The sequence below is a fragment of the Mytilus galloprovincialis genome, chromosome 2 (genome assembly GCF_965363235.1).
Source record: "Mytilus galloprovincialis chromosome 2, xbMytGall1.hap1.1, whole genome shotgun sequence".
Lineage (NCBI taxonomy): Eukaryota > Metazoa > Mollusca > Bivalvia > Mytilida > Mytilidae > Mytilus > Mytilus galloprovincialis.
The window spans coordinates 91,973,982-91,995,905 of record NC_134839.1 but is presented as its reverse complement, the minus strand read 5'-3'; the positions used below and the strand labels follow the sequence as shown (position 1 = coordinate 91,995,905).

At 32.2% G+C, this 21,924-nt stretch overlaps 1 protein-coding gene across 5 annotated transcripts in view; it reads left to right on the top strand.

Annotated features, from left to right (window-relative positions):
* The window catches only part of LOC143064859 (testis-expressed protein 10-like), a 44,060-nt gene extending 25,274 nt beyond the window's left edge, over positions 1-18,786 (top strand). For all 5 annotated transcript variants that reach the window (XM_076238008.1, XM_076238009.1, XM_076238012.1 and 2 more), the window contains exons 9-16: positions 1,007-1,176; positions 1,772-1,943; positions 9,106-9,176; positions 10,474-10,586; positions 12,422-12,493; positions 14,929-15,217; positions 16,119-16,261; positions 18,691-18,786. In XM_076238008.1, the coding sequence (XP_076094123.1) occupies positions 1,007-1,176; positions 1,772-1,943; positions 9,106-9,176; positions 10,474-10,586; positions 12,422-12,493; positions 14,929-15,217; positions 16,119-16,261; positions 18,691-18,765 (1,105 nt within the window). In that variant the 3' untranslated portion in view covers positions 18,766-18,786. The remainder of the gene's footprint in view (positions 1-1,006; positions 1,177-1,771; positions 1,944-9,105; positions 9,177-10,473; positions 10,587-12,421; positions 12,494-14,928; positions 15,218-16,118; positions 16,262-18,690) is intronic.
* The last annotated feature ends 3,138 nt before the right edge of the window (positions 18,787-21,924 follow it).

The following is a 21,924-nucleotide window of genomic DNA, read 5'->3' as shown; positions in this document are numbered from 1 at the left end:
TTAATATAAAAGATCATTTGAGCTGTCCAATGTGTTGCATTTGTATGTAACATATAATTCTACAGTAACATGTAACATTTTATCATTGTTCTTTGGTATCATTAATACATGTATTATCTCTCTCCTTGACCTGTTCTATTGTAGGGATGGTATCATTGAAACATTTATGATCTTCTCTTGATTTTTTCTGTTGTAGATCTGATATCATTGATACATTTATGATCTCTGCCCTTGACCTTTTATGTTGTAGATCTGATATCATTGATACATTTATGAACTCTCTCCTTGACCTTTTATGTTGTAGATCTGATATCATTGATACATTTATGAACTCTGCCCTTGACCTTTTATGTTGTAGATCTGATATCATTGATACATTTATGAACTCTCTCCCTGACCTTTTATGTTGTAGATCTGATATCATTGATACATTTATGAACTCTGCCCTTGACCTTTTATGTTGTAGATCTGATATCATTGATACATTTATGAACTCTCTCCCTGAACTTTTATGTTGTAGATCTGATATCATTGATACATTTATGAACTCTACCCTTGACCTTTTGTGTTGTAGATCTGATATCATTGATACGTTTATGATCTCTCTCTTTGACCTTTTATGTTGTAGATCTGATATCATTGATACATTTATGAACTCTGCCCTTGACCTTTTATGTTGTAGATCTGATATCATTGATACATTTATGAACTCTCTCCCTGACCTTTTATGTTGTAGATCTGATATCATTGATACATTTATGAACTCTGCCCTTGACCTTTTGTGTTGTAGATCTGATATCATTGATACGTTTATGATCTCTCTCCTTGACCTTTTGTGTTGTAGATCTGATATCATTGATACATTTATGAACTCTGCCCTTGACCTTTTATGTTGTAGATCTGATATCATTGATACGTTTATGATCTCTCTCCTTGACCTTTTGTGTTGTAGATCTGATATCATTGATACATTTATGAACTCTGCCCTTGACCTTTTATGTTGTAGATCTGATATCATTGATACGTTTATGAACTCTCTCCCTGACCTGTTCATTGATATGGTTAGTAATAACCAAGAGATGGCAAACCATATTTTGAGAGTGATGAAAACAGCAGCATGCCAGAATTGTTGGATTTTGTTACAACAGCTCAACAAGTTTATCTGTAAAACTGCAGGTTAGTATTATAAAGAAGCTATTGAAAAAAATAATAATGGGGTAGATGCTTATAAATCTAAAATTAGGAGATGCATGATTGCCAATGAGACATATATCCAAATGACATGGAATTATGATGCATTTTTTTCAAACACTTCATCAAATAATGTACAAAAGACAACAAAAAAGTTTTTATCAAATTAAAAAATGATTGACAATTTTCTGAAGAATCTTCAATGAAAAAGCTTACCATTTCGACACCTCCAGTCTAGCTTTGCTTTGGAGTTCAATCAATCCCCTCAATTATGTACTTCTTCTTAATCAATTGAAGAGATTTAAACATAACTAAGTATTAATGTTGAACAATTATATTAACTGATAAGTTGTTGCTTGCCTTACTTTCTCTATCCATAATAGAAATGTTCCCTATTAGTAAACAATTCCATTGATTTCCAAAACTTTAAAGTATGGTTAAAAGATAGTTATAAAAGTTTTTAAAAGAGTTGGTCTGTAAACATTTATTTACAAGTTGACATTGATTCCATAAACTCTTATATATATTGTATTATTTGCTGAGTTGACACTTTATTTTTCTAATTCAAACATATTTGTAGAAAATGGAGATATATTAAAGATTGATCTTCATTCTCAAAAGAGCTTACTGGAGCTTGTGTTTTATGTACCTCAATTACAGAAGAGCTCATTAAAGTTGTATGCTAATCTTGTGAGAAATGAAGTCTTTCCTATTCAGTCCGCTCTTTATATACTGCAGATTATTCATCACAGGTATGCTAGTATTATAAATCAAAATAATATTTATGGTACTAATTTTCTTCCACCCAAGGACAAGGTACGATAAGCATCAGAGAACGGCCCCCTAATTTCGTTCAAATTAAAAGTGACTTGCCATTAATTATAATACTGTATTTTTAATGTTTAAAACCTATATTTTAGTAAACATCAATAGATTTTTCAACTTCCTCTGAAATTATTCATGCTCTGTTGCTGTAAACACCTCTAGATTCGCAGATGCGCGAAAAGGGCAGAAAAATGGCAGTTTTCATACCTTTTTCTGCATTTTAAACTGTGAGCGTACCTACGGCCGACGTTCATATTTTTACCAGGCATTTCTTGAACATAAATGTTGATGCAGTTCAAATATTTTATTTTGCCGTAGGTACACTCATAGTTTTATTATTTTATTATTTCAATAATTCACTGGATTTGACGACAGACTTATATATGCATGCTACGCTATAATGTTTAGTTTATTTTAGGAGGAACCTTAAAAATATTTGACACAGGAAAACAGGATTTTTATTATTCATGAATTTAGAGTGACATTTTAGCAGACCCTCGTATTTTGACCCAAAATCAGAGGGAACTGTGACAATCTTCAAAGAAACTTTTGGAATGTAATTGTAGATGAAACCAAAATTATATAATAACTGGTTCATGCTCAAACAGTGCCTATACGTATTTTGTTTTATAATTGACGAATCGTCGACCTGGAATGTATAAATCTCCTTTGACACTGTTGTGAAAAGTGCTTTCTTTCATGTCCGCATTTCTATCAAGTATAGCATACCAACTTAACATTTTAGGCAATTATTTAATATAAATACAGATGGCGAGAATAAATTACAGAACTGTGAATAATAACATACATTGTAATTCATATGACACATGAAGACACCATGTGACACTTTTAATTATTTAATTGTGTAAGTGTAACAATAGTAAAGATCAAACAAAACTATCCTACACTTTTATCTAAATTATGTATCTTGAGTAATTTTTATACGACCGCAAAATTTGAAAAATTTTTGTCGTATATTGCTATCACGTTGGCGTCTGCGTCGTCGTCGTCGTCGTCGTCCGAATACTTTTAGTTTTCGCACTCTAACTTTAGTAAAAGTGAATGGAAATCTATGAAATTTTAACACAAGGTTTATGACCACAAAAGGAAGGTTGGTATTGATTTTGGGAGTTTTGGTCCCAACATTTTAGGAATTAGGGGCCAAAAAGGGCCCAAATAAGCATTTTCTTGGTTTTCGCACTATAACTTTAGTTTAAGTTAATAGAAATCTATGAAATTTTGACACAAGGTTTATGACCACAAAAGAACGGTTGGGATTGATTTTGGGAGTTTTGGTTTCAACAGTTTAGGAATTAGGGGCCAAAAAAGGGCCCAAATAAGCATTATTCTTGGTTTTCGCACCATAACTTTAGTTTAAGTAAATAGAAATCAATGAAATTTAAACACAATGTTAATGACTACAAGAGGAAGGTTGGTATTGATTTTGGGAGTTTAGGTCCCAACAGTTTAGGAATTAGGGGCCAAAAAGGGACCCAAATAAGCATTTTTCTTGGTTTTCGCACCATAACGTTAGTATAAGTAAATAGAAATATATGAAATTTAAACACAAGGTTTATGACCATAAAAGGAAGGTTGGTATTGATTTTGGGAGTTTTGGTCCCAACAGAATAAGGGGCCCAAAGGGTCCAAAATTAAACTTTGTTTGATTTCATCAAAATTGAATAATTGGGGTTCTTTGATATGCCGAATCTAACTGTCATGACTGTGTATGTAGATTCTTAACTTTTGGTCCCGTTTTCAAATTGGTCTACATTAAGGTCCAAAGGGTCCAAAATTAAACTTAGTTTGATTTTGACAAAAAATGAATCAGTTAGGTTCTTTGATATGCTGAATCTAAAAATGTACTTAGATTCTTGATTATTGGCCCAGTTTTCAAGTTGGTCCAAATTGGGGTCCAAAATTAAACTTTGTTTGATTTCATCAAAAATTGAATAAATGGGGTTCTTTGATATACCAAATCTAACTGTGTATGTAGATTCTTCATTTTTGGTCCTGTTTTCAAATTGGTCTACACTAAAGTCCAAAGGGTCCAAAATTAAACTTAGTCTGATTTTAACAAAAATTGAAATCTTGGGGTTCTTTGATATGCTGAATCCAAAAATGTACTTAGATTTTTTATTATGGGCCCAGTTTTCAAGTTGGTCCAAATCAGGATCTAAAATTATTATATTAAGTATTGTGCAATAGCAAGTCTTTTCAATTGCACATTATTGCGCAATGGCAAGAAATATCTAATTGCACAATATTGTGAAATAGCAAATTTTTTTTTAATTAGAGTTATCTTTCTTTGTCCAGAATAGTAAGCAAGAAATATCTAATTGCAAAATATTGTGCAATAGCAAGATTTTTTTTTAATTGGAGTTATCTTTCTTTGTCCAGAATCAACTTAAATCTTTGTTATATACAATATACAATGTATATTCACTTTTTACTACCAACTGATAAATTAAAATAATATTTACCATTCAGTGATAACAAGCAGTTTTTTTTACATCTTAATATTTTATGATGTATTTAAATGAGTAGCTATTGTTGCAAACTCCATTAGAAATTTTAATTGAGATTAGTTTTGGAATAAGGGAAAGGGGGATGTGATTAAAAAAATTGGGTTCAATTTTTCTCATTTGAAATTTCATAAATAAAAAAGAAAATTTCTTCAAACATTTTTTTGAGAGGATTAATATTCAACAGCATAGTGAATTGCTCTAAGAGAAAACAAAAATTTTAAGTTCATTAGAACACATTCATTCTGTGTCAGAAACCTATGCTGTGTCAACTATTTAATCACAATCCAAATTTAGAGCTGAATCCAGCTTGAATGTTGTGTCCATACTTGCCCCAACCGTTCAGGGTTCAACCTCTGCGGTCGTATAAAGCTACGCCCTGCGGAGCATCTGGTTATTTGGTCATGGTGTTGAATTTATGTTATTGCCCCCCGCCTTCCCGTTTCTCTTGTTCAACGACAAAGTGTGCTAATTCGTATTTCTTGTTTGCAAATTATTCTTTACATAATCCGTTATATATATATATATGCATGAAAAAGTATTTGCCACTGGACGGGCAAAAAACAACATTCAATCAATCATATCTCCTCTAAATTAACTGTACTTTAATGACTTTAAACATATTCAAAAGAATAAAAGATTCGTTTATTTTTTAATCAGATATTCACACGTCAAAGAAAAAAAAATGAATATTGAATATCAAAGGAAAAAAACGCATCATAGTCAAATAAATCTTGCTTGTAATTTTGTACACTAGACGTGTATTTCGTGTACAAAAGACTCATCAGTGGCGATCAAATAAAAAATGTCAAAAGATCATAAAAGCCTCAAGATTCCGAAAACTTTTGCCAAATACAGCTATCTATTCCTGGGTAAATTATCCATAGTTTTTCAAACAACACAAAATTTTGGCTGACAGTTAATTCATTAAAATGACAATTTCAATGATAATTCATGTTTACACAAAGTGATGACTTTTGGACATCGCGTTGCTGCATGGGTTTTTTGTCTCATTAATTTTTAATGCACTAGCTGCAGGAAGACATATCACACTAACTTGACACTATAATTATATTCTGACTCCGATCCAACTAGTCTTTGCTCTTAGTCCTTAATGCCAATTGCATAGATGCCAACCATTACGATTTTTCCGTAGTTTTTCCGATTTTGCGATAAAAACTACGCTATTATGGTCAAAGTCGAATAGTTACGGATTCCCAATCATCGACGTTCAATTTTGTAAAACACGGATTTTTATCATTACTTTTCCGTCCTGGTCCAGTATTTAGGAAACGCCAATGTAATGCTTCCGGTTTCTCGGGAGTTATCAACCTATTGTTGGGTAACTAACTGACTTCCGAAGAGGCAAACTTAAGTAGCTTTCCCCCTTTCTCTACTTCTCCTTGACAAAACAAAAATTTTTGAGTCGAGAACATCTGAACAATCAATGAATGGAATACATACTACAGACAACATGTTAAATGACAAATTTTAGTGTACATCACTTTGCAACCACTCGTCAGTAATTTTTATTGGTAAATGCACATTTATGAATGATTACTGAAAACTTTTCAAAAATACGGAAAATTTGATAGTTTGTTACTGATTGTGTCAAAAGGGGGTTGGCATCTATGCAATTGATTAACAGAAAATCAGCAAATACCAAATTTAAAGTCTCAGGTTTGAACAGGCCGGTGTCAGAACCCACGATATCAGGCATTTCAATTCAAATTATTATATTTATTTAATTGCGCAATGAATTAATTGAAGGATGCATATTGTATGAATCCTTACTTAAAAATACAAATACACTCAAAAGAAATAACTTCTGCATCATATATAGAAATAAGAAGATGTGGTATGAGTGTCAATGCTACTACTCTCCATCCAAGTCACAACCTTGTAAAAAGTAAACAATTATAGGCCAAATTAAGGCCTTTAACACAGAGCTTTGGCTTACACCTAACATCAAGCTATCAAGGACCCCAAAAATGACTTATGTAGCAATTCAAACAAGAAAACCAAAAATCTAATCTATATAAAAATACTAGAAATGAGGAACACTTATGAACCACGACAACCACTGAACAACAGGTTCCTGAATAGTTGCAAACAAATGCAGCATGTTTAAACGTTGTAACAGTTGACAACCTTCACCCTAACCCTAATATACTCTTATGAGTAACTTGCATGTCCAATTATAACTGTTCATTTTGATAAACAAATTATGTAAACACAAAAACAAAACGAAAAAATACAAAATGTAAAATAAGCACATACATGTATTTTACATACTAGTATTTCACAAATCATTTGACAACGACAGGAAAGAGAAACTATTTTTCGTCATTTCAAGTATTCACATCATAATTACAGATAACAAAAAAGTTCTATATTTCATTTCATCTAAAAAGAAACATCAGTTTATTCCGTACTCTGTTCTCACTTTTCTTTGTCATTTTTTCCCTGGCTTCCAAGATGAAATGACCAGATACATTATGTTTAACATAAGTATTCTTCTTCTTTTTTGGGTATTTTTTTTCTCATACATGCTTGTATACAGGCATACAGGGCCAACACTTATTTAAGTTGTAAACACTGGCTTATTGTATTTGGCATACAGTGTATAGCCATGACTCAGATATCATAATGGTCTAATATCATTATGACATTTACCGTTGATCTCGAGGTCAAAATAATCTAAACCTTTAACTTTCATGGTTAAATGATTGTCCAATCTTTAAACTATATACATTCTTACAGGCTATGTTATTTTTTACTGCACAATATGATTAATTCCATAGGTCAAATCCCCGTTATATAATGCATCGTCAATTATCTCCAATATGGTTTATATCCCACCCCTTGCCTTGATAAGTCATTTCTAATTCACCATAGGTTTTATACCCATGCAGAGGACACATGCACATACCCACCCCTACATCGATATAGAATTTGTCCAAAAGATAATGATGATCTAGATGTTAAAATTATAGAGCAACACAGTATAAGGAAGTATATTCTTCAAAAATAACTAAGTTCATGTTTCAAAAAACCATAAAGAACCTATTACTGCTCCGTGCTATACACTTGTTTTGTAGCTAAGTTGTTGATAAACGTTTAGTGACTTACAATTGAACTACCGGTAACTTTTCATTTCTAACTAAATTGTTCATAAACAGACAATCTGCATTGCTTTCAATTTAGTTTGTTCAATAAAATGACAAATTGATTGGAAGTTGGCTTTACTTCAAACATGTTTTGCTGTTGCTTAGTAACACTTGTGTTGCTAGGCTCAATACATATTTTTTAAAGATTATAAAAAGATGTATATGAAAGAATATTTAAATGAAACACCATATGGAATGAAAACTCTTCAAACAACTGCAAAATTTATACTTCAGAGGGGGCAAGCACCCATTTTTTAACCATTGCTAGGCAACATTTCTGTTGCTAAGGTTGTTTTTGGGCATATAGTAAACGAAATCAAAGGGACTTTTCATTCGTGACTTCAAGTTCTTTTTGGACAAACTATATTATTTGCAAATATCTAAATGAGTACTGATAAAGCAATTAAGTTCTTAATAAATACCTTTGCTAGGCAACCTTCCTTTCACCGTAACACAATAAAATCGTTATTTTTTCAAGTGTCTCCATTCAGACTATCAATGATATCAGTATAAACTTATTTGAAGAGGGGGCCAAAAACAGCCCTAATCATACCTTGTCCTTTACATTTCATTTATTTTTAAAGATTGTTTAGACTAGAATATAAGAAATTAAGCAACTAAAGGATCAGTGGTAAAAAAATGTAAACAATTCATAGGTCTGAAGCACTTTTCTGAATTGACCTTCATCAGGAAAGCTTAAAGCCTGAAGGTTGCACTTTGTTAATACAGCTGTTTCTCTAAAGACGCCTCTTTTGGGGAGATCTTGAATATTCATAGAAAATTAATTTTGTTTACATACTGGTTCCAAGTTATGCTCTCTGTGTTCCATCTCACAGAGACATAACTTGGGAATGTTACCAGTAAATAAACATGTGCACATTGTTTACATTGAAATCTGTGGTAACCTTTCATTCGAGGTAGGGGTAGTTAAGAAAATTAGTGTTAGTTTAAACTGAGAAGTTCAGGGCATATAAACGTTGAAAATATGCCGCACAGCCCTATAATTTGACCTTTGTAAAAAATTGTGGTGCATATGAACTTTCAATTCTAGGATAAGATTTTTTTCAAAACATCATCGTAAAAGTGGTACAGTTTTAGCCGTAAAAGGAGTTCCTATGTTTAATTGCATTGTCAATGTTTACAGAAATGCAATCTGTAAGCTGCAACACATATCTTTCAAAGAAGACTCACATTTAAATTTTTTGATTAGGCTTTTCTTGCAAATTCTCTAGTTTTGAACCTTCTTTCAGTTAAATATGAAAAAAAAAATGCTATTAATGTCGATCAGTACCTAAAAATATTTAAGAAAGAGTATAAACTATTGATTTGTTTTATAGTATAACTGCATTGCAGCTGATTGCTATTCATATTAATGTACAATATATTATTATCAGGTATTCCAAATTGGATCATACACCAAATGGAGATGCTGAATATATTAGTTTAATGATGAGTGTTCTACTTGGTGAGTATTTACTCTATAGTTTGCTACTGAAAAATTGTGTAGTTGTTTAATTAGATTGTAAAAAAAAATAGACAAGAGATTTTTAAAGCTAGATTAGATCTAGCATTAGACATTACTTTGATCCCTTTAATGACCATATTATAACTGTATATTCACAATTTTGTAATCAGTTATGTTTTTATGCAAACAAATAATATATTCTTTTTTTTTCAAAGCATTTTCTGTATCTTATTTTAAGTGTTAAAATTTCTTTCAATGAAATTAAGAATGGAAATGGGGAATATATCAAAGAGACAACAACCTACCAAAGGGCAGACAACAGCTGAAGGCCACCAATTGATCTTTAACCCAGCAAAATAATCTTGCACCTGGAGTTGGTCCCCAGCTTTCTCCTAAATAAAATTGTGTACTAGTTCAGTGAAAATGGACATCACACTAAACTACAAAACATATAAAAGGAATTAAAATTAAAAAAAAAAACATTCAAGGCTAACAAAGGCCGGAGGCTCCTGACTTTGGACAGGTGCAACAATGTGGTGGGGTCAAACATGTTGTGTGAGATTTCAACCATCCCCTATACCTCTAGCCAATATAGAATAAAGAAACTCGTAGAATATGCCAGTTAAGGAATAACAGTACTGCAGTTGAAGAGTTGCCACCGTCAATTGTAGATTTGTCGGTCGCAAATGCAGTTTTACTGGCGACGCGTAGCGGAGACAGTAAAACGGAGATTTGCGACCGTCAAATCAAAATTGACGGTGGCAACTCTTCAACTACAGTACTGTTATTCCGATTCTAATGCATTTCAAAATGAAATAATACGATAAAACTTGGAAAAATGTCTTAATTTGACAAATAAAAAAAATCCGCGAAACTTCATGAATGATTTTGGCGTAAAGACGTCATGGATAAACGTGACGTCATACAAATGAAAACTTACAAACTGGAGGTTATTACCTTACCTGTACGCTTCAAATTGGGATAAAATAACATTAAAACGGCAAATTCGAGGTAGGTGTTGCTTAATTTTTGATTATATAGTAGTAATCGAACATTTGTTGATTCAATTATTTCAAAATGGTTGTCCCTCCTTAGTTACGCCTGGTCAACTGTGGATTTGACGGCAACTTTTAGCCAATGAAAAAATTTGTTACATACATATTACATTAGAATAAACAATATCAGTCATATTGAAATCAAAAGTCCATAAGTTTTAAGCTTAAAAAATAGCACTTAAATGTAGTCTACCATGAAGTTGTGATCACATCAACCTGTAACTTAGTACATATATTTTTAGGTGCAACTGATGGTGAGAAGGAAGACAGAAATGGATGTGAAATTAATGAGGCTGCTGCCAACAGTTTTCTAACAGAAAGTAAACAATGGGAGAGAACTCTTGTTCTTTCAGAGGTAAAACATATAACAAAGTGATATATACAAGTACAGTCGACTCTCGTTATGTCGAAGTCAGCCAGACCAGAGAAATATTTCGAGATACACGTAGTTCGACTCAAACGAACACCGGAAGTTCGACAATGGGACACAACTCTTGCTTAGCTTGGCAAAGCTAAAATAAATCCGAGTGAATATGGCAAGGGGATCGATATTCTAGTATCAGATCGATGTATTTGTATGTCTCAGTCTTTTATTATTATAATGACTTTTATTTTTACTTATTTAATTGTTTCAATTAAAAAAAAAAATCCTATGGCTTTTCCAAGAGAGTAATTTCCAATCGACAGTTTCGTAATTCAGGTCGCTTATAGCTGAAAAAATTGTCTATTCTCGGATACAAGAGATTTAAGAAAATTTTGATTTCTAATCATTTTGTTTTATCTCACTCTTTCTTTTCAAAAGAATATATAACAAGATTAAAGACGCCGTTTAGTAGTTTTTAGGTGATCATCAACGGAAGCCATAATCCTCACTTTATACACACCCAAGCTCATTAGTGTAAATCACAAATTAATTGTTTTGTAAACAATTTAAATACTTTTTCATGAACATTAACAATGTATCACTAATTATTTATAAAAATTCTATAAAAGATAATCTTAGGTAAACACTCATGGAAATACCATGTCATAAATCAATACAGTGGTCAGTGACCGGAAATTTAATTACACGTGTATTGTCAGATTAACTCTTCAATCCATTTAAATCCGGGAGGTCATGTTTTGACATATGTGTATTAGTTCGAGATAAAAAATGAATTTTGAATGCTTTTGTTAACCTTGGGACCGTAAATTTAGTTCGACTCAACCGAAATTTCGACTCATCCAATTTCGACTCATCAGGAGTCGAATTACATACTTTTGTATGGAATAAAGTTCGGAACCACGTGAAAACTTCGACTCATCCGAAATTTCGAGTCAACCGAGTTCGAGACGAGAGTTAACTGTATTAAATTTTAACTGTAATAGGTGTGCTATGGTATATATGTTTAATTTTCATGATCTGTTGTACACATAAGTTTTTTTCTCTCACAAATACTTAAGTTTACAGGTGTTATTTTGTAACCAGAGTAAAGGAATGGTAAAATTCTTACAACTGGCATAGAAACTGTGAAATAAAAAGATACTATATTATGATCTACTACACATGATGTCAAACAATCTCAACACATATGATCAATTTCTGTAATCAGTCTTTGAGGAGTTGTATCCAGTAGGTGTCATCGTGTTGCAATAGTTGAATAGAAAAATAAGTGGTACATTTTTAAAGTAAAATTTTAAAAATCAAAATGATGATATAGTATGGTCAACTATATATGATGACAAACAATCTGACTAAGTTTTAGAGCTTTATGTCAAATGGTGTAAGAGGCATGGCTTTTACAAGGTGTAAATATGTTGATATAGTATTCAATAGTTAAGAAATGGTATCCTGTAAAAATTGTTTTATAAAGTGACAGTAAGGTTAGATCACACACACGATGAAAAACAGTATTACCAAGTATGAGAGCTTTCTGTTATATGTTATCAGAGGAGTTGTATTCACAAGGTGTCATTGTATATTGTAACTAAAGTTTAAAAAAAAGTATCTGTAAAAACTATCAAATCTAAATAAAGTTGTATTATGATCAATAGAGAAATATGGCAAATAATTTACCAAGTTTGAAAACTGTCTATCAAACAGTCTTTGGGTATTTTTGTGATTCTGATGGACTGACAAAGTAACAAAGACTACACAGGGGACAATAATCATCTCAAACAACTGTAGAAAGAATAATCATTCTTTTGTAGGCAGTTAGTTCACATCTAACCCAGTATGGTGACAAAGAAAAAATGATACAAATTTTGTCAGGATTTTTGCAAGTAAGTCTTTTATGTTGTGTTTCATGTTTTTTCCAAAGTTTGACAATGCTTCACCAGGACAGATGAGATATTAACTTAATGATTATGGATATTTTGGTGTATTATATGTCAATTTCAGTAGAAAACATGTCTCTAAATGACCAGTAAGGATAGGACACTTACTTTATGTCCAATCAGTTACTTGACAGAGAGTTCTGATTCAATCTGAGTAACCCTAACATTTTACAGGAACATGAATTTTGTAGGAGATAAAGAGTATATGCTTGTTTATCCTGATAATTAGATGCAGTTTCATATTTAAAAGGGCAACTACTCCACACAAAAATAATCAGGTTTTGAAATTATCTTTTGAAATTCATTGTGTAATATCTGCTTAGAAAACAAATCATATATGACTAGTGTGATATGCTTGAAACACTCTTCATGAAGAAGTTTTGTGGTTTATAGATGTATTTTACCAACTAAAATAAACAAATACATGACTCACACTGATAACTATGTCATAAATATATCATTAATTCTGACTGATTTTAGCATTATTGAAATATGAAGCTTTTAAATACTAAATTGAGTTTGATAGATTCATTTTTAGCTCACCTGGCCCGAAGGGCCAAGTGAGCTTTTCCCATCACTTTGCGTCCGGCGTCCGTCGTCGTCGTCGTCGTCGTCCGTCGTCTGTCGTCCGTCGTCGTTAACTTTTACAAAAATCTTCTCCTCTGAAACTACTGGGCCAAATTGAACCAAACTTGGCCACAATCATCATTGGGTTATCTAGTTTAAAAAATGTGTGGCCTGACCCGGTCAACCAACCAAGATGGCCGCCACGGCTAAATATAGAACATAGGGGTAAAATGCAGTTTTTGGCTTATAACTCAAAAACCAAAGCATTTAGAGGAAATCTGACATGGGGTAAATATGTTTATCAGGTCAAGATCTATCTGCCCTGAAATTTTCAGATGAATCGGTCAACCTGTTGTTGGGTTGCTGCCCCTGAATTGGTCATTTTGAGGAAATTTTGCTGTTTTTGGTTATTATCTTGAATATTATTATAGATAGAGATAAACTGTAAACAGCAATAATGTTCGGCAAAGTTAGATTTTCAAATAAGTCAACATGACCGAAATGGTCAGTTGACCCCTTTAGGAGTTATTGCCCTTTATAGTCAATTTTTAACCATTTTTCATAAATATAAGTAATCTTTTACAAAAATCTTCTCCTCTGAAACTACTGGGCCAAATTAATCCAAACTTGGCCACAATCATCTTTGGGGTATCTAGTTTAAAAAATGTGTGGCGTGACCCGGTCAACCAACCAAGATGGCCGCCACGGCTAAAAATAGAACATAGGGGTAAAATGCAGTTTTTGGCTTATAACTCAAAAACCAAAACTTTTAGAGGAAATCTGACAATTGACATGGAGTAAAAATGTTTATACGTTCAAGATCTATCTGCCCTGAAATTTTCAGATGAATCGGTCAACCTGTTGTTGGGTTGCTGCCCCTGAATTGGTAATTTTGAGGAAATTTTTGCCGTTTTTGGTTATTATCTTGAATATTATTATAGATAGAGATAAACTGTAAACAGCAATAATGTTCATCAAAGTAAGATTTACAAATAAGTCAACATGACCGAAATGGTCAGTTGACCCCTTTAGGAGTTATTGCCCTTTATAGTCAATTTTTAACCATTTTTCGTAAATCTTAGTTATCTTTTACAAAAATCTTCTCCTCTGAAACTACTGGGCCAAATTAATTCAAACTTGGCCACAATCATCTTTGAGGTACCTTGTTTGAAAAATTTGTCCGATGACCTGGCCATCCAACCAAGATGGCCACCACGGCTAAAAATAGAACAGGGGTAAAATGTAGTTTTTTGCTTATAACTCTGAAACCCAAATCATTCAGAGGAAATCTGACAAGGAGTTAAATTGTTAATCAAGTCAATATATATCTGCCCTGAAATATTCAAATGAATTGTACAACCGGTTGTTGGGTTGCTGCCCTCCAATTGGTAATTTTTAAAGAAATTTTGCTGTTTTTGGTTATTATCTTGAATACTATTATAGATAGCGATAAACTGTAAACAGCGATAATGTTCATCAAAGTAAGATCTACAAATAAGTCCACATGACCTAAATGTTCAATTGACCCCTTAAGGAGTTATTGCCCTTTATAGTCAATTTTTAACAATTTTCATTAATTTGGTAAATTTATGTAAATTTTTACCAAATATTTTTCTCTGTTACTAATGGGCAAAGTTCATTATAGATATAATTGTAAGAAGCAAGAATGTTCAGTAAAGTAAGAACTTCAAACACATCACCATCACCAAAATACAATTTTGTCATGAATCCATTTGTGTCCTTTGTTTAATATGCACATAGACCAAGGTGAGCGACACAGGCTCTTTAGAGCCTCTAGTTTGTTGTTGTTACAGAAATTGGATTCAAGTTATACAGATAGTAATCTTATATCACTGATGGTTTTGTCCAATCAGATGGAATTTTACAACTATCCAGTTACATCTTCTCTAACAGAAAGTCTTGTACCACATTTCTGGGCATTTTGTAAGAAAATAATAGCAACAAGGAACATCTTGTTGAATGATTCACTGGATGAGTTTAGAAATGGATGCACTTCAGTTTTACAAAAGATGGTGGAATCTGTTTGTTGTATGGAGAATGGTTTATGTTTATTGGTTAAAATTCTGAAAGAAACCCTCCATGGTAGGTCCTGTTTAAAAAAATAAAAAAAAAATATAAATTCATTATGAAACCAGGGGACTTTTTATGTCAAGTTATATATAAAAATAATTAATGAAATACCCTTATATAAATAGAATGAAAGATGAATTTGATAAATATATTATACTTTTAGATTTTTGAATTCAAAGCGCAAAAAAAGTTTCCTTGTTAGTCCCCGTAGTACTAAGTCATAGAGAACTTTTCAAAAGTTTTGGTTTGCACTCCATACGTCTGTCTGTCTGTGCGTCATATCAACTATTCAGTTTTCCACACTTTTTTCTCCATGCTTGAAGATATTGATTTGATATTTGTTGTATTGTTTTATCATGACAAGTTACAGATCAAGTTTGATTTTTGTTCTGGTCTGAAGATTTTATGCAGAGTTGTGGTCCTTGGACTTAAAAGAAAATCACTTAAATAATCAGTTTCAACCCTTTTTTTCGTCATGCTTGAAGATATTGACCTAAGTTGAAATTGCTATATAATTTACACCATGCGAAGTTATAGATCAAGTTAGAACTTTGTTCCAATACAATGATTTTTTAACCGGTAGTGGATTATGTATTGCCATGCAATGCACACAGGATGCTTGTTATTGTTCCTCCTTTGACAAAGATAATACATTTAGGTAAACATGCAACATTTTTGTTTTCTCTGAAGAAATGAAATAAAGCAGTGGTTTCCCGTAGTTACAGAAATATTCATTTAGAATTTTACACAAGCAGATCAATCAATACAAAATAAAATAAGAAAGATATTATAGTAACCACTGAATATTTAAGATATTTGTTTCTGTCTGGTTAAGTTTACAATTTACTACAAAAATGATAGTTTCTAAATATTTGGCCAATGGTAAATGTTTATCACTATATTAAAAAAACAGATAAGAAAGCAAACCATTTGGAACTGAAGAAAGTTTGTCAAACTGGTTCACTCTGGATATGCCATTATGACCACTGGATAGACAGATTGAAAACTCCTGCTCATGTGATTCCTGAAATATCAACAACAGTCTCTTTAATTCAGGTAACTCAAATTTACTTGTCAAGTCATTATAAGTCCATTTGATTTCTATAAATCTTCAGAAATTAATTCTTAGCCCTTTCAACGCTATACACGGCATATGCCGCGATGACGTACGCCGTTCGCCACTGCTATTCGCGGCATATGCCGCGATGAAAAAGGATTTTTCATAAGGACTCAAACCATTCGGTTTTCATTCGGGTTCTCTCTAATTTTTCCTCGTTTGAATCTAGGATATGCAAGGTCTCATTTGCGCTTGAAATACCGACAATTTTTATAGTAAAATCATGCAGTAGAAGGAAAATAGAAGGAAAATAAAAACAAATATTTTGACAAATGCAAATGGCGGAAATCGGAAACGAAGCTGTAAATATGGAAAAATTTCAGCATTTCCTTGGCGAAACTTACAACGAGGATTAGTTAAAAGGTTTCTTGTTATCTCAATGTGTTTATTACATAAAATTCGTGTGGGAAATATGATTTGATCGATCATTACGAGACGTAGAAAAAGGGGGGAAAACGGAGGTTGACTGAAATTTTTTAGGACGGAGCTATTTATTTGTGCCACGATTACATAAAACGTTATGTATGGTACAATACGCTACGGAATCGGGCAACTGGTGTCTTCTTTACAATATGGCAGATAAAACAACAAAATAAATGAAGAATATAAAAGTAGTTTTTATTCAAAATTCAACACAAATGTAATAAATTACACCTTTTACCTGTTAATTACCTGAAAACGCAGGTAACCTGATAAAAATTTCAGTAAAATAATTGCCTAACATTACAGTTCATGCTCTCCTGAGCATTTTTCATGCAATAACTTTCTCTGTATCTCATATAATAAAAAAGATACAGCAGTCTGAAAAGGAAAATACTGTTCTAATGAATGTACTAAAAAAAAATGCAGCAGCAGCAGCCATTTTTCTATTTTTTTGTGTAGCGTTGAAAGGGTTAAAAATTCATTTTTACTAATAAATATTTTTCTTCTTCATGTGTGTTAATGTGTGATATATACGAACTTAAACATAAAATATCAAAATTTTAAACCAATAATAAAAAAAGTTACTCATTGGCTCTCTGTGTTATTTCTATTTTTGTTAATATTAAATACTCAATGGAGTATGTATGAATATTGTAACAGCCTTCCATTCCAAACAATTAGACATGTGCTTTAAACCTGTTTCATTGTACCATGTGACTTTACTCATTTAAATAACTCTGGTCATATGATTACTGAGTTTTCTGTTTGCATGCTTTTGTATTTCTCATTGCATACATAAATCTCAGTAATCACATGACCAGAGTTATTTAAATGAGTAAAGTCACATGGTACAATAAAACAGGTTTAAAGCACATGTCTAATGTTTTTGTTTTGAATGGAAGGCTGTTACACTACTCATACTTACTCCATTGAGTATTTTATATTAAAAAAATTAGAAGTAACATAGAGAGCCAATGAGTAACTTTTTTTATTATTGGTTCAAAATTATGATATTCATAGTCAGAGTTCGTATATATCATACATTTACACACATGAAGAAAAAAAATATTTATTAGTAAAAATTAATTTTTAAAAATTAATTTTTGAAGATTTATAGAAATCAAACGGACTATAATTATTCTTCATCTTGAAATAAATTTGGGACAATAATCAGTGACAATAATACTGTCCATCTAAAAAAATAAGAATGGAGATAATGTCTAAAGATGCATTCAACAGACAAACTTTACAGTTTCACAACAATTATAAGTAGTTTTGCCATATTAAGGTTTGAATGATCTACTTATGCATTTAAAAATGTTTAACTCAAATGAATATTGAAAAATTGTAGGATAAATATTTTCAGACATACAATCAATTTAAAAACTTGAAATAGAGGTATAGTTCTATGCATGGGCATAAAAAGTGCAAGGAAATGTTTAGTCCAGTTGAAATACACAAGGTTCCACTGTAGATAGTGAGAAACTTTAAACAGCAAATATTAGTAGCAAAACAAGAAGTCATAATGACCAGAATTGTCAATAGACTACTTAAAGGTCTCTCTCTATATGAATAAATAATTTATTAAAGTGCAACCTGAATTGCCATTATATAATACATATGATATGAACCTAATATATAAGAAAATATGGCATGAGTGCCAACTCTCCATCCAAGTAACAATTTGTACATGCATGTTTTATATTTTATGGTATTACCTTTAAACTATAATAGACAGATAGACATTTAAAACAGATCTAATTTTATTCCAATTGGACTGAAACACATGAAAGATGGCAGACTTTTTTGCTTAATGGTTTTAATTTGGCATATTTTTCAAAGGTGAGTTATACAGGATTTTTGGAGACTCTTACTCATACTGTCATTACTGCAGTTTACTGCATTTTGTTCTATTAATACTAATCATAATTTTATTATATTTCAGAAATCCTACCCTGAGCTGAGAGAACAACAGTGGTGGTCAGATTTTTCCTTCCTTGTGTCAAGACTTAAAATATAAATAAAATGTATTACTAGATGATTTCATTCCATTCAATATTTTTTCACACATTTTCCAATAATTATATACCTGATTGAGCTGTATTTCCTTATGGAAATGATAAAATATTGATACTATCGTCTATTTTTAAGGACAGTACACAAACATTTATTGACCTACCTAGTGTACTTGTAAGGTGGTCAGCAGGTACATTTGAACTTAATGATAAGATATTGTCTGGAAATTTTGTGTTTGCTCTTCCAAAGTTCAGTTTAAAGGAATTTACCACAATTCATCTGAACCCATAAGGATGAATGTTTTTGTATGCAGCAACAGAGGGGACATTTAATGTTACCCTTGTCTGTACATACGTCCCAAAATTAGTTTGTGTTTACTAAATTTCAAGTTTGTCTCAACCAAATGGTAAGAAAATAATACACAATGCTTATTATTACAAAACATAAATCAAAGTCGAATTTGAGTGGCGTCACTTTTATCATTCTATGCAAGAGGAGGCAAAATGTATGTGCTATAGAAATTCTCAATTAATTTGTAAAGTTTTAAGAAATGATCATTTTCGATCTTGTATAAAATAGACAGTTTTGCTAGCGAAGAGTTTTGATACGATTCTCATCTTTTCACCATTGACAGATAAAGTCAGAACTTGGATCCACAGAGTAATGATTTTCATTGGTCGCAGTTAAACAGATAAACAATTACCGCCATATTAAAACATTAGATTATTAATGATTTTGTTGAAATTCTTGGTCATTTTTTTGCACGTGCAAATGTAGGATTACAACATATCATATATATATGTAGTTTTTGCTTTACAAACATTGTAAACACTGGACAAAGTCATTTTGACACCTCCAAAACTTCAGATAGTACAGGTTTTCTCATTGGTCCAGAGTGATGAATTCAGAGTGGATGTGACCTATTTCTGTTGACAGATGGCACTACACTATACACAAATTCTGTCTTAACCTTGCAAAGGTGAAGAAGTGGCAGGATTTCAGCCCTTGGTAGTGGGAGATCTGGAAATTTTTATTTCAAGGGGCCAGCTACAGTCATTCCCTATACAATCAACCAAATTTTCCCCACAAAATGGGGGAGGTGCAGGGCCATATGTCCCCTCTAAATCCTACTCTGCTTGGTTACTGAAGATTCAAATGTGATGTTGAAAGATTGCCAATAAGAACTATCCAACAGAGTCCAAATTGAATGTATTTAAGAATTTGTAAGTCACCATTCTGCCTTTCAACAATGAGTAAAACCAATACTGTTTAGTCAGCTATCAAATGTCAAGACAAAAATGACACAATGTGAAACAATTCAAATGAAAAACCAACAAACTGATTTATAACACAGAACAAATATAATGGACATTAACCTATGACAAACAATGAGATACAGGCTCCTGAATTCTGGTACAAATGTTGAATATGATGTGTTTGTGAGCACTCAATCCTCCACTAACAGTAGTGTAACAGCACAACTAAAGAGCAAACTTAAAATTGGTTTGAAATTACTTGACAAATCAAATTTGTACTAAGCACAAAAACATTGCCAACTAAAACATAAACAAAGGTTAGAATTGAATTTGGCAACCTTATTAGGAGTCTTTAATTGACAATGAGATTTTAGTCTTGACTAATAAAAGGGATTCGCTTTAATTTTGAGATCATTCTTAAGGCTTTTTACAGTCCCCTCCAGATAAAGTCAAAGGGGACTTGAGTTTTCACTATGTCAGTTTTCCACACTTTTCTTCTTCGTGTCTGAAGGTTATGATTTGATAATTGGTATAAAGGTTTATCAAGACAAGTTAGAGAACAAGTTTGTATTTTGTTCAGGTCTGATTATTTGTGCAGAATTATGGTCCTTAGACTTGGAACATTCACTTAAATAATCAGTTTTCCTCACCTTTTTTCATCGTGCTTGAAGATGTTGAATGGATACTTAGTATATAGTTCTATCATCACAAGTTCCTGTCTAATGATATTGTGCATAATTATAGTCCTTATATATATATATATATATATATATATATATATATATATACAACTCGTTTAAACATCAACCCAACTCGTCTAAACATCAACCCAACAATGTTAGATCTGTAAATTTGCTTTCGCAAATGTTTTGTTCTTCCCTCGCCGGGATTCGAACCCATGCTACTGAGATATCGTGACACCAAGTCGCCTGCACTGTAACTGGTGCGCTAGACCACACGACCACCTGGGCTTCATAAAAAATCAAGCTTTTGGTGGCCGGGTGTTACCTTTCCACATCAGTTTTAATCTAGCGTCGTACTACAGTACATGATATATAAGGCATGAAGATGTTATTTTTTACAGATCAGCTAAATTATCTATAGTAAAGGATCCTACAAATTAATGTAAGATACAGTCACAGAAAATAATTATATTTATAAAGTACGTCTGAGCCAGTGACAACTCTACAACAGATTTATCCATGGGATCACCAGCAGTGATGGTGATACATGGCTGTGTACATAATGTATATACAACTCGTCTAAACATCAATCCAATATATATATATATATATATATATATATATATATATATATATATATATATATATATATATATATACAAACCGTCTAAACATCAACCCAACAATGTTAGATCTGTAAATTTGCTTTCGCAGATTTTTTGTTCTTCCCTCACCAGGATTCGAACCCATGCTACTGAGATATCATGACACCAAATCGCCTGCACTGTAGCCGTCCCGCTAGACCACACGACCACCTGGTCTTCAAAATAAAGCTTTCAGTGGCCGTGTGTTACCTTTCCTCGTCAGTTTTAATCTAGCGTCGTACTACAGTACATGATATATAAGGTATGGAGATGTTATTGTTACAGATCAGCTCAATTATCTATAGTAAAGGATCCTACAAATTAATGTAAGATACAGCCACAGTAAATAATTATATTTATAAATACGTCTGAGTCAGTGACAACTCTACAACAGATTTATCCATCGGATCATCAGCAATGATGGCGATACATGGCTGTGTACATTATGTAGATACAACTCGTCTAAACATCAACCCAACAATGTTAGATCTGTTAATTTGCTTTCGCAAATTTTTTGTTCTTCCCTCACCGGGATTCGAACCCATGCTACTGAGATATCGTGACACCAAATCGCCTGCAC